We start from the raw sequence: 13,259 nt of genomic DNA, 5'->3' as shown, positions 1-13,259 counted from the left end.
TTGCATATACAATATCATGGGCATCTGTTTCTCTCCTGTGTGTACTTTACCATCTCCTTTGGGAGTTTTGCTCGGACCTACTTAGACAGTTTAGACAGGATGGAAATGCATATACAACTCCTACCAGCCTACACTCCAATCGACATCACCTGTGATCGCAGCTGGATCTCTCCTCCTCCCTTCGTGTCTCCTTGCAAGTACCGCTCGCCGTGATTTCCAATCGTCCGCGCCGACGTATGCGCCGCACATCGTTCTCGCTCCAGTGAATGCCGAACGACCATGCATGACTCTCCAATTGTCGATGACTACGCGACACATGAGCCGGACAATCAGCAAGGTATGGATGCAGGGGTGGTTGACTAATTACTCACCCAGAACTGTACCCGGACTGAGTTGCACCCAATATTCCGCATCTTCGCTCTTATTCAACTCGTCAAACCTCCTCGAAGCGGTATACCAACCCCTGACTTCCTCCGGGGTCCAACCTCTACCCACCACACCCCTATCCTCATTGTTCCATCTGACCTGAACCAGTCTTCCCCTTTCATCGTGTCTGAAGACTGGCTGACTGATCTCGGGTCTCAACAGCGTCCCTTCCGTCCCTGATGCGTGAGCAGGGACTTCTAATCGCGATAATAGAGAATAGCTATTCGGATGAAGGGTAGATAAGAGAGACGCGGTGTAGAACGCGTCAACGAGAAGGGTCGTTCCGCCCGTTCCGGGAGGTGAGGGATGGGAGAGCAAATGGAAGATCTGGAGGCCGGCTGGTTCAGTGAAATAGGTCGTGTCGGTATGAGCGGGGAGTCCTTCGTTGCTATAGGCAAGATCTCCATGACTCAGATCAGAAGTGAAAGACCAGAATCCGCCATCTGAGCGATGTCAATGTACATCAGTCCGCATCGATTCAATGTTGAGAATGGCCGTCACGGGAGATGCGATAGACACTCACAGTGAGTTTGGCGGATTGGTGCAATTCGCTCAATCAGCGATTTTGTATCGTCCCCAGTGGGAGGTACATCAGTAATGAAGCAGAACCCAAAGTCGTGCTGTCATAACAAAAACATGGTAAGCTAAATGCAGTCGTGGAAATACCCGTTAGTGGAAGACGTAGCTTACAATTCTATTGAGAAGCTTGAGGATCCCACGCTCACTATTTTCGGTCTGAGCATGGACTATTTCTTCATGTCCGACTGAAGGTGGGGACTGAACGATCTTCGAATTCCACAATATCCGACTTGACCAACAATGTCAGCTACTGTCTTTGGTTGGATGACCATTGTGAGACTTACTTGGATTCTGTCTTGTGATACGAAGCGAGTGGGGGATTGTATGCCGCCTTCTTGAGGAATTGGGGAGGGTAGACGGATGTATGAGGAGGTGAGGTCGACCAAGTGATATGTAATCCTGTCGAATCCGTCTCAACCGACATGGGATGTATGTCGCTAGGAATCTGCAGAGCAACTGGTAAGCTGGTACGCATCAGGGCGCTCTTCTGTATACCCACCTCTGTAAGGGTCTTTAAACGTTGTTTCGTTTTCGCATGGAAACATTTAGGACATCGACAATGATCAAAGAGGAAGAAATTGTCACTGATCACTGAAGTCAGCGACCTGCATCAAGATATAGTGAACGAGGAGAAGACATACAATTGGGACTGTCGTCCATCTGGCCAGCTGACGATTGTTTGATGCTCGTCAAACGTGACAGTTGGTATGGCACTGGGTCGAGGTTCCGTGGGTGTCCGTATTCTTTCATGAGAAGCAGTGCTCAGCAACCTTGTTGGAAGGGTCGGACGAGCCTGGGCTGCAGCTGGATGAGTGTGGGGTAAATTGGTACGGACGAAGCGCTGTCGTTGTCCTAGCCTCGAAAGATGTCTTGCCATGGTGTTACCTGGCTTGCTCATTGTGCGGGAGTTCTGTGGGGTGGGGGGGGGGTGAGGGGGTGCCAGTACAGATGATGTGGGATTGAGAGGTGAACGAGAGAAACAAGCAAGAGCTGAAAGACAACCCGGTAATGCGATACAACCGTGCACCAGCGAGGTGGAGGAGGGGAATCGGGCGCGGAGATGAATTTGATCCCGTCGTCGCTCATCCCCCACTAGCTGTCCTCTGACCGTTTGAGCCTTCATCACATTCTTCATTGGGACTGCTCCTCATTGCCTTGCGAAACACTCTTCGGCCTTCGCTTGATCAACACTATGCCGCCCAAGCTGGACTTGTCACAGTTCGGAGGCTCAGACTCTGAGGGAGAGGATGATCTCGCTCCAAAGGTATGTCTGCATCCCTGCGTCTCATCAATCCTTTCATCGCTGATCATCTCACCCCAGCGCCAATTCGAACTCAACGCTTTGAAGAGCAAGACGTTCTCGCATGGAATCACCAAGAAATCGAAAAAGGACTTGGAGAGGGAAGCGGAAGAACGTAAGAGGATAGAGGAGGAGAAGTAAGTCTGACGTTGATAAACGACCACTGTTCTTTGTTCGCCCTTTCACAAGTCAGCATATGACCTATGAGAGGGGGTATAGCTGATCTGATTGTTTTTACACTTTCAGGGCCGCAGCACTCGTCTACGCCGAATACGCAGAAGCGTTCGAAGGTCCCAATGTCGAGAACGGGCCTTTGGGCGGGACACGAGGCGCAGGAGGAGGAATGGGTCGCGGAAGACCGATGATGGGTGTCAGGGCAGGTTTCGTCAGAGCTGGGGGAGGAGCAATGGCCTCTTATGAACCACCGAGAGGACCCTCTAATACGAGTACGTCTGGTCCTGCGATAGGTAGCACGCCACCGATACCCCCGAGAGGTCCAGCAGCGATGGGTTATGCACGAGTGGGTTTTTGTTTTCACTCAACACCGTGGATGTAAGGTGCTGATATGGCTGGCTATTATAGCAGGCCAGACCGCCACCGCAGAGAGCTCCTTCGCCTCCACCTGCTGGAGGATCTAAATCCAGGGGGAAACGAGCCATGGACTCTTTCTTGGAGGAGATCAAGAAGTACGTGGTCCTTACGTCCATCCTGAATTCAGACTGAACATAGACCGTCATTCAGTAACCAGACAGCCAGAGAACAAAGACTGGGACATATAGCAAAACGTAAGCATGCTGTATTGGTCATCCAAGTTGCATCGTTGTCAGGCTGACCATGGCGACGCAATCACAGAGGAAGGATCATCCGTCACTGCACTTGCAGGTCTGTACCGACAACATCTTAACGCCTGTGAGGTGTGGATATAGAAGGACGTTTGAGCTGATCGAAGTACGAGGAATCTTTTTGAATCAGCTTGGGAGTCTGAGAGAGGCAGTCGTGTTGTCGGCGATCAAGAGGTGAGTGCAATGTCACAATGGGCTGCGAAGATAAGCGCTGCCTCACAGTAGCTGATCGCTTCTTTAACCCATAGACCACCAACCTATTCATCGTAAGTTTACATCGCCTGAATCACGGACTGGGTCTGACATACACCAGTCTAACCTGCCATCGAATATCACCGAGGAAAGTCTTGGTTTGTTCTTTGCCAAGATGGGTCCCGTAGGGAAAGTCAAAATCATGTGGCGTGAGTGAACTTCCTGTTCATACCTCACTGTTCTATCTCGCTGATGAGTTGCAGCTCGAGGCGACGAAGACACGTCTATCGGCGCAACAATGACGATTACACGGCGGAACAAGCCCGGTCTATCAGGATTTGTGTCGTACATGAAACGAGCGGATGCCGAGAGAGCTGTCAAGGAGCTAGACGGGTTGGATTGGGGAGGTAGCGTATTGCGTGTGGGGTGGAGTAAACCTGTGCCCATGCCACTCAAGGCTATATATGGTGAGTGCATGGTGCCGGTTGAGGATGCGAGTCGGCCTGACTGATTGCATGATCAGATCTGGGCGTAGCTAGTCGAGAGAAGCGTGGACGATCACCTTCACCTTCCAAACGACGTTCATACGATCATGAGGACCGCAAACATGGACGAGGGCGATCAAGGTCGTATTCCTCTTCTCGTAGTCCACCTCCCAAACGAGATCGTCATGCCAAACGATCACGCTCGGACTCCTTTTCCCGTTCTCCCTCGCCTCGCCGTCGGAAAGGCTCATATTCCTCCTATTCTTCCGACTCTCGTTCGCCATCTCGCTCGCCGCCTCCTAAGAAATTATCAGCGAGGGATAAATGGCTCGCGCAGATTCCAGAGGAACAGACAAAGTTTATCAAGACTGTTGCTGGGAGAGTCAAGGAGCACGGGAAAGGGTTTGAGGACGTTCTGCGGAAGAAGGAAAGAGAGAATCCGAAGTTTTCGTTCCTGTTCGACGAAGATGTGAGTGATTAGAGATGATGGTGAGCCGGTCTTTTGACTGATGATGAAGCAGTTACCGGATTATCACTTGTACCAATCAAGCATAAACTCGAGGTATAGAATACCTACGCCACCACCTGACGACTTCGATGACGAGGTCAGCGATGATAACCGGGACGACCAAACTTTTTCAGCTGACGACCTTGATTTAGGGCTATGCCTCGCTCTACTCGTCAGACTCGGCTGAAGACTCGGAGAAAGAACGCACTGCCAAAGGGAAGTTGGGCAAAATTGCAAGAAAGAGATTCGAAGCGATGCTCAGAGCGATGTCGGGAAAGCGTGCAGAGATCGCAAGGGGAATGGAGTTTGCTCTGATGAGAGCAGAGGCGGCGGATGAGGCAAGTCCAATATTGCAAAAAGATCAACGGAGTCCGTGGCCTAGCAGCGTCTCACTGACTTCTATGTTTCTTCAATAGGTTGCAGAAGTTGTCTGCCAAAGCTTGAGAATAGACGCAACCCCTGTCCCGAGGAAGGTAGCTAGGCTGCATCTCATCTCGGACATACTGCACAACTCGGTGAGTTATCGAATGGCTTTGCCTTTTCACCGTGGCTTTGGCTGATGGGAGACGGACGTCGCAGGCCTCATCATTGCCAAACGTCTGGAAATACCGACATGCATTCGAAAAGCGACTGCCTCCTGTCTTTGCACATCTGTCAACGGTATATCAGAGCTTGTTGGCGTACTCTGGTAAAATCAGCGCGGATGTGTTCAGAGCGCAAGTAGCGGCTGTCCTCGATATATGGGAGAGGTGGTGAGTGGTGTATGGCTTGGATGGACTGCCTGACTGCTGAGTGCTATGGTCGATTTGCTAGGATTGTTTTCAACACAGAGACAGCAGAGTACCTGCGAGGCCTGCTGGACGGAACCAAAGCTCTTGAAGCAGCTGCCGATCTCCAGGCACAAGCTGACACGGAGCAGGAATCGAGCAGAGAAATGACCAAGTCTGAGACACCGACGGAAGAAACTGCAAAATTCAAGACGTCTGGATTCAAGTCGTCTTTCAAACCGATCTCAGCTGCGGCACCACCGGTGGCGACAGTGCCTGTTGTTGCGGATTTGGATGGTGAGCCCATACAAGAAGAAGATCTGGATGGGGAAGCTATGGACGAAGACCTGGACGGCGAGGCGATGGATGAAGATGAAGACGAAGATTTGGATGGGCAAGCGATGGCGTGAACAAGTACAGATAATGCATATTTGTATGTCATCATGATGTGGTTGATAGGTCAGCCGTACCCAATTTGAGATCTACCATACCATTCCACATTCTCTCATTGATCTTGTCGGCTCTCTCTAAAGACAATCTCAACTTTTTGTTTTCCGCCATCAGTTCTGACAATTGATCACCTATCTGTGAACTTGCACCACCTCCATCACTCCCACGAACGCTCAAGCCACGCTCTTTTCGTTGCGATGGTGATCTCAGTTCGTCCAATTGAGACAAGAGGGTCGAAGAAGGACGTAAGAGGATCGTCGATTCTTGAACCTCTTTCGCAGATCTGACTTTCATTCTTTCCAGAGGTTTGATCTCCATCATCGGCCAATTCTCGCTTCTGTTCCCACCACTTCCTATACCAGAAGATGAAGTACCCGGAGCGGAGATCAAGTCGGGTGGACGAATCATGGTAGAGAGTGATGATATGGGTCCAGAATGGGGAGAAAGGGTTCGGAGATGTTGATGCGATGGGAGTGAATGGATGGAGATGGTTCCGAGGGATGTACCGAGGAGGAGATGGGTGGTGGATATCGATAGCGATAAAGCGGTTATTGGCGTTCTACCACGATCATCATCCGAATCAGTAATCAGCCCATTGAAATGAAGGCGAGCCAGGGTCTCAGAGATTCGGGACTGCCCTAGGGTGAGCCCTTGTCACTCACTTGAGAGTTATCACTGCTCCCTCGGTCTTGATGGGCGCCGACCCACTACCTCCTCCACCGACAGCTTCGTATCCTTCTTCGATAGCGTTTCCACCCACAACACCTCGTCTTCGGAACAGTGGGACATGATAGACAACGCCTTGTGTTGTGCCAACGTAGAAAAATCGTTCGGACGGATCAATGGCCAGGGTGCTTGGCGATGAAGAGGTCGGTAATGTGAATGTGCACAGGAGGTCGAAAGGGGGATGAAGTGACCACATCTACAACGACGAACCTCATCTTGTCAACATGTTCCAAGCGCCATTTATGTTCTCATCAGAATCTCTACACACCTTGACAGTCCCATCATCCGATGCAGTCCAACACCTCCCACCTGCACTTCCTGCCATCTTGCTCAAGCCCACACATCTCACGGCAAGAGTATGATCCGACAAGACCCCATATGGTTTCCCAGCCGAAGCTGGATCTTCGGGATCTATCAGACGGGATACGAGATAGACATGTGCTGACGAATCGAGAGAGGTAGAGATGAGGAGATGGGAATCGGGTGTGAATGTCAATGAGGTAAGGGCTCGATAGTGGGCTGTATGTGAGGAAACCAGAAGACCAGATGCGAGCTGCAAAAGGAGAACCGAGAAGCTAATCAGCCGATTGATAAACCGATGGATCCGCTTCTTGACCCACCTCCCACACGTATATGTGTCCATTGGGTGATCCTCCAGCTGCCCAGAGACCGTTGGGCGAGACGGCGAAACATGTCATCTTCTCTGGTAGATGCAATTTCAAGTGCATCTGGTCCTATCTCACATTCCTCGTCATCAGCGAGACTGTCCTCAGACGTGAAGCTTTGATCACTAGCTTACCTTCTGCCAGGCCCAGATGTTGACCATCGCCTTTCCCTCTTGGACTGCGAATACCCCACCACCCTGTCCGTTCTCAGTAGGAATCGCAGAAAGGGAATGCGAAGCGCTCGAAGAGTTCTTGAACGTGTGGACGGGTGAAGAAGTGAGGAGATCATGAAGATGGATGGATGGAGTGCTCGTGGTGTTCTTCGATGTCGACGTCGACGATGGGCCAGCGATGGAACATGCTGAAAGGATCAGTTCCTGAGGTACCATCTTGTACTGATCACGTAGATGAGAGATATAGATGAAGAGGAGGCGAGTTCTTATATACATGTCAAAGTCCAAAAGCCAACTTTTTGCGAACTGCTCTGTTGTAAACGCAGATCACGGAGATCAAACTCAATCTCCACCTCGTTGCATCCACCCCAACCCGCGTCACTACTGGTCAATAAAACTCATCAACATCAACTCTACCTCTCTTCCAGATCATGACCCCACATACCAACACCCATGCTCCGCTCGCAACCAGGAGGTGACGGTATGATCAAACGTCCAGGGGCATACGACTTGTTCCCGCCACCGAAAGTCTCATCGTGGTTGGACGACTTGCAATCCAAGATTCAACGAGGGTTGAACCCACCAGACTCACCGGGTCCATCAAGATCACCCTCGCCTATATACGTTCAGGAGAACGAGAAGATCGAGGATGTGTTTGAAGGTGTGGGTGAGATTGTGGAGGAGCAGGGAGATGAAGGGAATGGGAAAGAGGACGATTTGCAGTACGACGATGTTGACGAGGTAGAGGAGGAGGACAGTCAGAGACAAGAACAGTTGGAGAGTTATGATGATGAGTATCAACATGACGACGAGGAGGAGGAGGATGAGGAGCAAGAAGGGGACAGACAACATCAGGTCAGAGTCCCGCTACCTCCAAAGCCTATAGTACTCCTTGACGACGACGACGATATTGACGACGAAGAAGAAGAAGAGGAAGAGGAAGAGGAGGACGATGACGACGACGATGACGATGACGACGACGCAGAGAGTGAGGGGGCGGAGCCTATCCGTTATCAACAGACCGCAACTGAGTCGGAGGGGGACGAGCTTGAGGGATATAATGAAGACTCCCTCTTTGATGACAGGCAAGACGATTACGAACCTGGATACGGCGTCGTGGCCGAGGAGGATGGTCAAGCGTATGTCGGCTCTGACGGAGACGTTTACGCCGAAGAGGAGGATGAAGTGTTCGATGATGAGGATGATGAAGATCAAGGGGATGAGAGCGAGGAAGCGGCTCAAGAACAAAATGAGGATGACGAGGCACAGCAAGAACAATCGGATGATGGAATTGAATATGTCGGGGCTTCAGAATCATCAAATCGTTCATCTCAACCTCCTCCCTCCGAAAGCATCTATCCACCGCTGCCCCAACCGTCACCATTACATGCGGCAATCAATTTCGATTTCGCTGCAAACGATGTCCCAAACCCTCAGATCCAACCCTTCTCAGAAGACTTCATCGATCCCACTCTTTTGGCTGACCTTGTCCAGCAAGTACATCAAGGTGTGCCGCCGCAGGCTGCCGGTCCATCAACCTATGCTCAGGCAATGCCTACGGAGGAGGTCCTCCAACATCAAGGTGGACAATATGAAGATGGAGCATTCGAAGAAGATGAGTTGGATGAGGATGAACGGTATGATCAGAAGGGCTACGACGACGACGACGACGACGACGAGGAGGAGAAGGAGGAGGAGGAGGAGGAGGAGGAGGAGGAGAGGGAGGAGGATGGATATGAGCTAGCAGACGGTAGTGAAGGGTCGTATTGTGAGCTGAGATCACCACATGATGGTCAGAAATCGAGCTGATTCGATTTTCCTGCAGCCGACCAAGCCGACATGGCTCCAATGGGCGCCAGAAAGCCTATCATAAGTAACGAGGTGATTGAAATTGGCTCGTCGTCGGAAGAAGATGGTGACGAAGATGAGGACGATGAAGAAAATCGGGATGGCGAAGACGAAGGGGACGGAGAAAAATCAGAAGTTGATGATGAGCCTGGAGTCGGGAAGCGACATTCAGTAGTCCGGGATGTTACTGAAATCGACAAGACAGACGCGAGTGACGAGGACGAGCTAGAGGAGGAGAGAGAAGAGGTAGAAGAAGGATACGATAGCGATGGCGAGGAAGAAGAGGAGGCAGAGGAGGAAGAAGCAGAACAGATTGAGCTTCGAGAAGCTGAGCATTCACCATCATTGGAGCCGGTCGAAATGGACGGCCTGCAAGATCGACAGGAACTCACAACCGAGATCCAGGTGAACCTTGGACAAAGGCAAGAAATTGAGCCGCTGCGTGAGTACTAGTTGGTCTGTCCGAAAAGTGTGCAATTGGAAAGATTGACAGACGTTCAGCTGCATCAGTCGGGCTCGACGAGCCGATGCAAATCGACAATATCGAGATAGTTGAGCTGACTGAGCGCGAAGAGACTGAAACAACAGCAATGGACGATGTACGAATGGCCACATCCATTGAGACGCCCGCGGGCGGGGTGGTCGATGAGATACAGGAGTTCATCTCGCAGCTTGTCGAGCAGCAAGTGGAGGAATATGCTCAGCAGACAACGGACAATGCTTTAGCGCAAAGCGTGCTCCAAAGTATGGACTCGCAAGCAGAACAGCCAAACGATGCACTATACGAAACAACGCTCGAGCACAATACCGACCGTTCCATCGAAGAGACCGACATAGTAGGAGAAGCTCACTCGCAGCCGCTCGAGACGGGCGCAGACCAGGAGGTATCTGCGGTTCCGTCGGCTTCACCGCGCGAGATCTCCATGGTACCATCACCACAAGAACTAGCGTTCCAAGAAACGACCTCAGATATTCCACAGCAGATAGATGGGAATTCGAACGAAAAAAGCGCACCGGCAGTCGCCGATTCGTTCACTCTTGACGTGGAAGATAATGCGGAAATCACCAAGAATGACAGAGATGGCTTAGTCATCGGGACTCCTGACCAGGATATAGAATTGGTAACGAGTGGACCAGCCCCGGCGAGCGCCTCACGAGAATCAGAAGAACCGACCCCCAGCCCGATAATGCGACCTGGTGACAAGGGATCACCAGAGCCGTTTGATGGTGAGGACTACGTAGCTTTCGACGCTCTCGAAGCCCCGCAGCCTTCCAGTCGAGATGAGCCTGCAATATCTGACTCCAATGCTGCACTCGAGGGAGCGTCAGACTCGGCGCATACACTGTCGAGCATGACAGCGGTTGACTTACCACAAGTCGATGCATTGGACAGTGTCGACGTGGGGACTTCAAAGAGTGCAGGGGCGATCTCACTCGAAGCACCGGTAGATGATCTGCCCGACCCCCGCTTGTCTGCTCCAGATACCCAAAATATAACCCCTGTGATTCCTCATCTCATTCTCGAGCAATCTGACATTTCCCCCTCGTTGATTGTTGAGCCACCCATGGAGGGCGGTGTTGGGGACTTGTCGCCAGCGTCGTTTTCCCCGCTTCAAAATCCAGCATCGCTGCCCGATCTTCAGCATTCGGTTTTCGAGCCGGATCTCTCGCTCAATTCTCCTGACCTCGAACCAAATAACGAAGACCCACTTTCTTCACCTGTCGTTGTCAACAAGGGTTTGCTCTCTCATGATATACCGTCCGTGGTAATCTCCCGACCGAATACTCCACCTTCCCTGCCCGATCCTTACCTGCCACCTCCGAATACGTCAGACGAGCAACCGATTGATCCCCATGATCTCGAACCGAAGGTCATCATCTCGCCCTCTTTAGTCGTCGAAGCACCATCACATCCTTTACCACAAGACGTACCTCTGTCTATGCCGTCTCGACCGGAAACTCCCACCGAATTTCCAGACCCCCGCCTCTCAGTGCCGGACACCGAAACGATCAGTCCTCTCGACCCTTGCGATCTCGAGCCTCGGGAAGTCACATCGCCCTCTTTGATCGTCGAGCCGCCAGCGGACCCACGACCGACAGGACCTCTTTCTGCGCCAATTTCGAGGGCGGAGACGCCAGTCGAGCTCCCTGATCCCGCACTGCCCCCTATTGATGCCTTCTTGGAGCCACCCATCACGCCATACGCGTTGCAACCTATTTCCGAACCTCAGACGCCGTCTCTCGAAGTTGAGCCCCCGATGGAGACGCCTGCTATGTCCCGATTACCTTCTAGCCTTACAGTCGCCGGCAACAGCCATGGACTCACAGTGATTGATGATGATGTGGAGGAGGAAGCACCAGTGGAAGATGTCCCAATGTCCGTAGAGTACGGTGTAGAAGCAGCCGAAGCTGCCATCACGCAAGATGTCCCTGGGGAGATTGACCGCGAGGAATCAGCTGCACCAACCGAGGCGGTTCCAGAGAATTCGGAGATCGAAGAGGCAGTGCCGCAAGCTGAGTCTTTCGACGAGCATGTGCCAACGCGACCTGCACTCCAAATGTCCGACTCCGCCATAGAACGCCTCAGACATCATCACGGATCACCGGGCGCCAATTCAGCTCCCGTAGCAGCTGCTCTTCATCGACGCACTCGATCTCGCACTCGTACGTCCGCATCGCCGGCACCACAGCCTCCAGTCACTCGCTCGCATTGCTTTTACGAAAAACTACGTATCTCCGATGACGAACTCACAGCGGTTATTCTCGCTCCTCATTGTACACTCCTGAACACTGAACAGATGGGAGAAGAGGACGCTCGAGTCGAAGGCGTACCCACTGCTGGGGAAGAGATCGAAGCGAGACAACAGATGATCTCTCACGACAACCCAATTCTCCAGCCTCGTTTGGCCACGAAGCTGAGACGAATTGTCGGAGCTCAGATTTTCGACGAGCGGTGCTGCTATGTCCTTTACGCTAGGGCTGATGCCAAGCTGCCTCCTCCCGGTACGCCTCAAGCAACCGGTCACAGGAAGCGAAAATCCATGAGTGTGGCTGCGGAGGCTGAAGAGGAAGATGAAATCACCGTCGACGTACGTACACCAGAGCACAAGAGGACTTCGCCTCCCGCGCACGCCACTCGTAGCGCGGCGAGAAAGAGCACGGCGTCAATGGAACCTGAACCATCTCCGGCACGCAAAAAGCGTGGTACTTCAACTGCACGGAAGGGCAAGGCGAGAGAGTCATCATTGGCCTCTGATTTAGGTGACCGAAGATCAACAACAGGTTCTCCCGGTCCCATGCTGAGACGATCAGCCCGAAAATCTACTGTGAAGAAGGAGGATACAACCGAGACGACTAATGTTGTTCTGGAAGAGGACGAATCGCCCGCGACACTTTCTGCTGCGGACGACGGTGCTTCTTTGCGCACTCCTAGGCGCTCTGCCCGGCGATCACTCGCACCTGTCACCCCCGAAGCTGTCTCGCCAGAGATCGGCAAGTCCGCTCAATTCACGCCTCGTCGCGCAACCAGACAACCCACGGTCAAGGCAGAAGACGAAAGGGAGGCGACGCCGAAAGAGCAAAGCATCCCTACGCCGGCGAGCACCACTCGCTTCAGGGCGCGAAAATCTTTAAACATAAGCAGCAAGCAAGATGAAGCGCCGTATCGACCCGACGAGGACGAGGAAGGCACGCCTTCACCTGTGGTCTCGACTTCCCGAGAAGCACCTACATCAAGTAGGAAAGGCAAATCACCATCTGCGACCCCCGAAGGCGGAAACGAAGATATCGAAATGGAAGAGGAAAGTCAAGGTCCATCAGCGAGGTCCACAAGACGGAAGAGAAAGACGAACGATGAGATGACCCAAGAGACCGAAGCGGGCGCGGATACTTTGAATGTGAGAGAAACGAGAGCGATGAAAAGGCGTGCAGTGGAGGATAAAGATCAACCAGGGACTCCGGTACGGGAAGAGCAGGAGCCGTCTGTTGAGGTCGAAAATGCGGGCGGAAACGATGAGCCTGCAGAGGAAGGTGGAACGGGAGGGACGGAACCACGAGCCGATTTGAGAAGAACGGATAGTTGGGGAGGGAGGTTCTTGAGAAGGTTGAGGTTCGGAAGGTAGATGAGTATATCGATTGAGGAGATTTTGGGGGGCGCATCAGCCATACCATGTGCATTGTACATTTATATTAGACATGAGCATTGAAAGACGGTCTGAAAAATCATAACATGCAAGAAATCGTGATATATCACAAGTCATCATCAAGATACTTCTCCTCGCGCTGGAACTCCCTCTCGT

The 13,259-nt window shown here is 52.1% G+C and overlaps 4 protein-coding genes across 4 annotated transcripts; 2 read left to right on the top strand and 2 right to left on the bottom strand.

Moving 5' to 3' along the window:
- Positions 1–120: 120 nt before the first annotated feature.
- On the bottom strand, positions 121–1,903 carry IAR55_007089 (trimethyllysine dioxygenase; the record flags this gene model as incomplete). The annotated part of the gene is made up of 7 exons (XM_066950165.1): positions 121–305; positions 372–869; positions 950–1,046; positions 1,117–1,234; positions 1,290–1,450; positions 1,505–1,589; positions 1,647–1,903. 7 exons carry the CDS (start codon positions 1,901–1,903, stop codon positions 121–123), a joined length of 1,401 nt encoding a protein of 466 aa, XP_066799380.1.
- A 294-nt stretch (positions 1,904–2,197) lies between these two features.
- On the top strand, positions 2,198–5,509 carry IAR55_007088 (uncharacterized protein; the record flags this gene model as incomplete). Its single annotated transcript, XM_066950164.1, has 16 exons — positions 2,198–2,269; positions 2,327–2,442; positions 2,552–2,825; positions 2,891–2,991; positions 3,047–3,090; positions 3,158–3,187; positions 3,278–3,321; positions 3,396–3,413; positions 3,461–3,548; positions 3,603–3,806; positions 3,863–4,293; positions 4,346–4,429; positions 4,485–4,670; positions 4,749–4,847; positions 4,912–5,084; positions 5,146–5,509. 16 exons carry the CDS (start codon positions 2,198–2,200, stop codon positions 5,507–5,509), a joined length of 2,328 nt encoding a protein of 775 aa, XP_066799379.1.
- A 31-nt stretch (positions 5,510–5,540) lies between these two features.
- Positions 5,541–7,329, bottom strand: IAR55_007087 (uncharacterized protein; the record flags this gene model as incomplete). The annotated part of the gene is made up of 5 exons (XM_066950163.1): positions 5,541–6,108; positions 6,212–6,471; positions 6,544–6,828; positions 6,896–7,009; positions 7,075–7,329. 5 exons carry the CDS (start codon positions 7,327–7,329, stop codon positions 5,541–5,543), a joined length of 1,482 nt encoding a protein of 493 aa, XP_066799378.1.
- A 237-nt stretch (positions 7,330–7,566) lies between these two features.
- Positions 7,567–13,082, top strand: IAR55_007086 (uncharacterized protein; the record flags this gene model as incomplete). Its single annotated transcript, XM_066950162.1, has 3 exons — positions 7,567–8,881; positions 8,939–9,403; positions 9,472–13,082. 3 exons carry the CDS (start codon positions 7,567–7,569, stop codon positions 13,080–13,082), a joined length of 5,391 nt encoding a protein of 1,796 aa, XP_066799377.1.
- Positions 13,083–13,259: the final 177 nt, after the last annotated feature.

The sequence above is a fragment of the Kwoniella newhampshirensis genome (genome assembly GCF_039105145.1).
Source record: "Kwoniella newhampshirensis strain CBS 13917 chromosome 10 map unlocalized Ctg15, whole genome shotgun sequence".
Classification (NCBI taxonomy): domain Eukaryota; kingdom Fungi; phylum Basidiomycota; class Tremellomycetes; order Tremellales; family Cryptococcaceae; genus Kwoniella; species Kwoniella newhampshirensis.
This window is presented reverse-complemented; position numbering and strand designations above follow the sequence as displayed.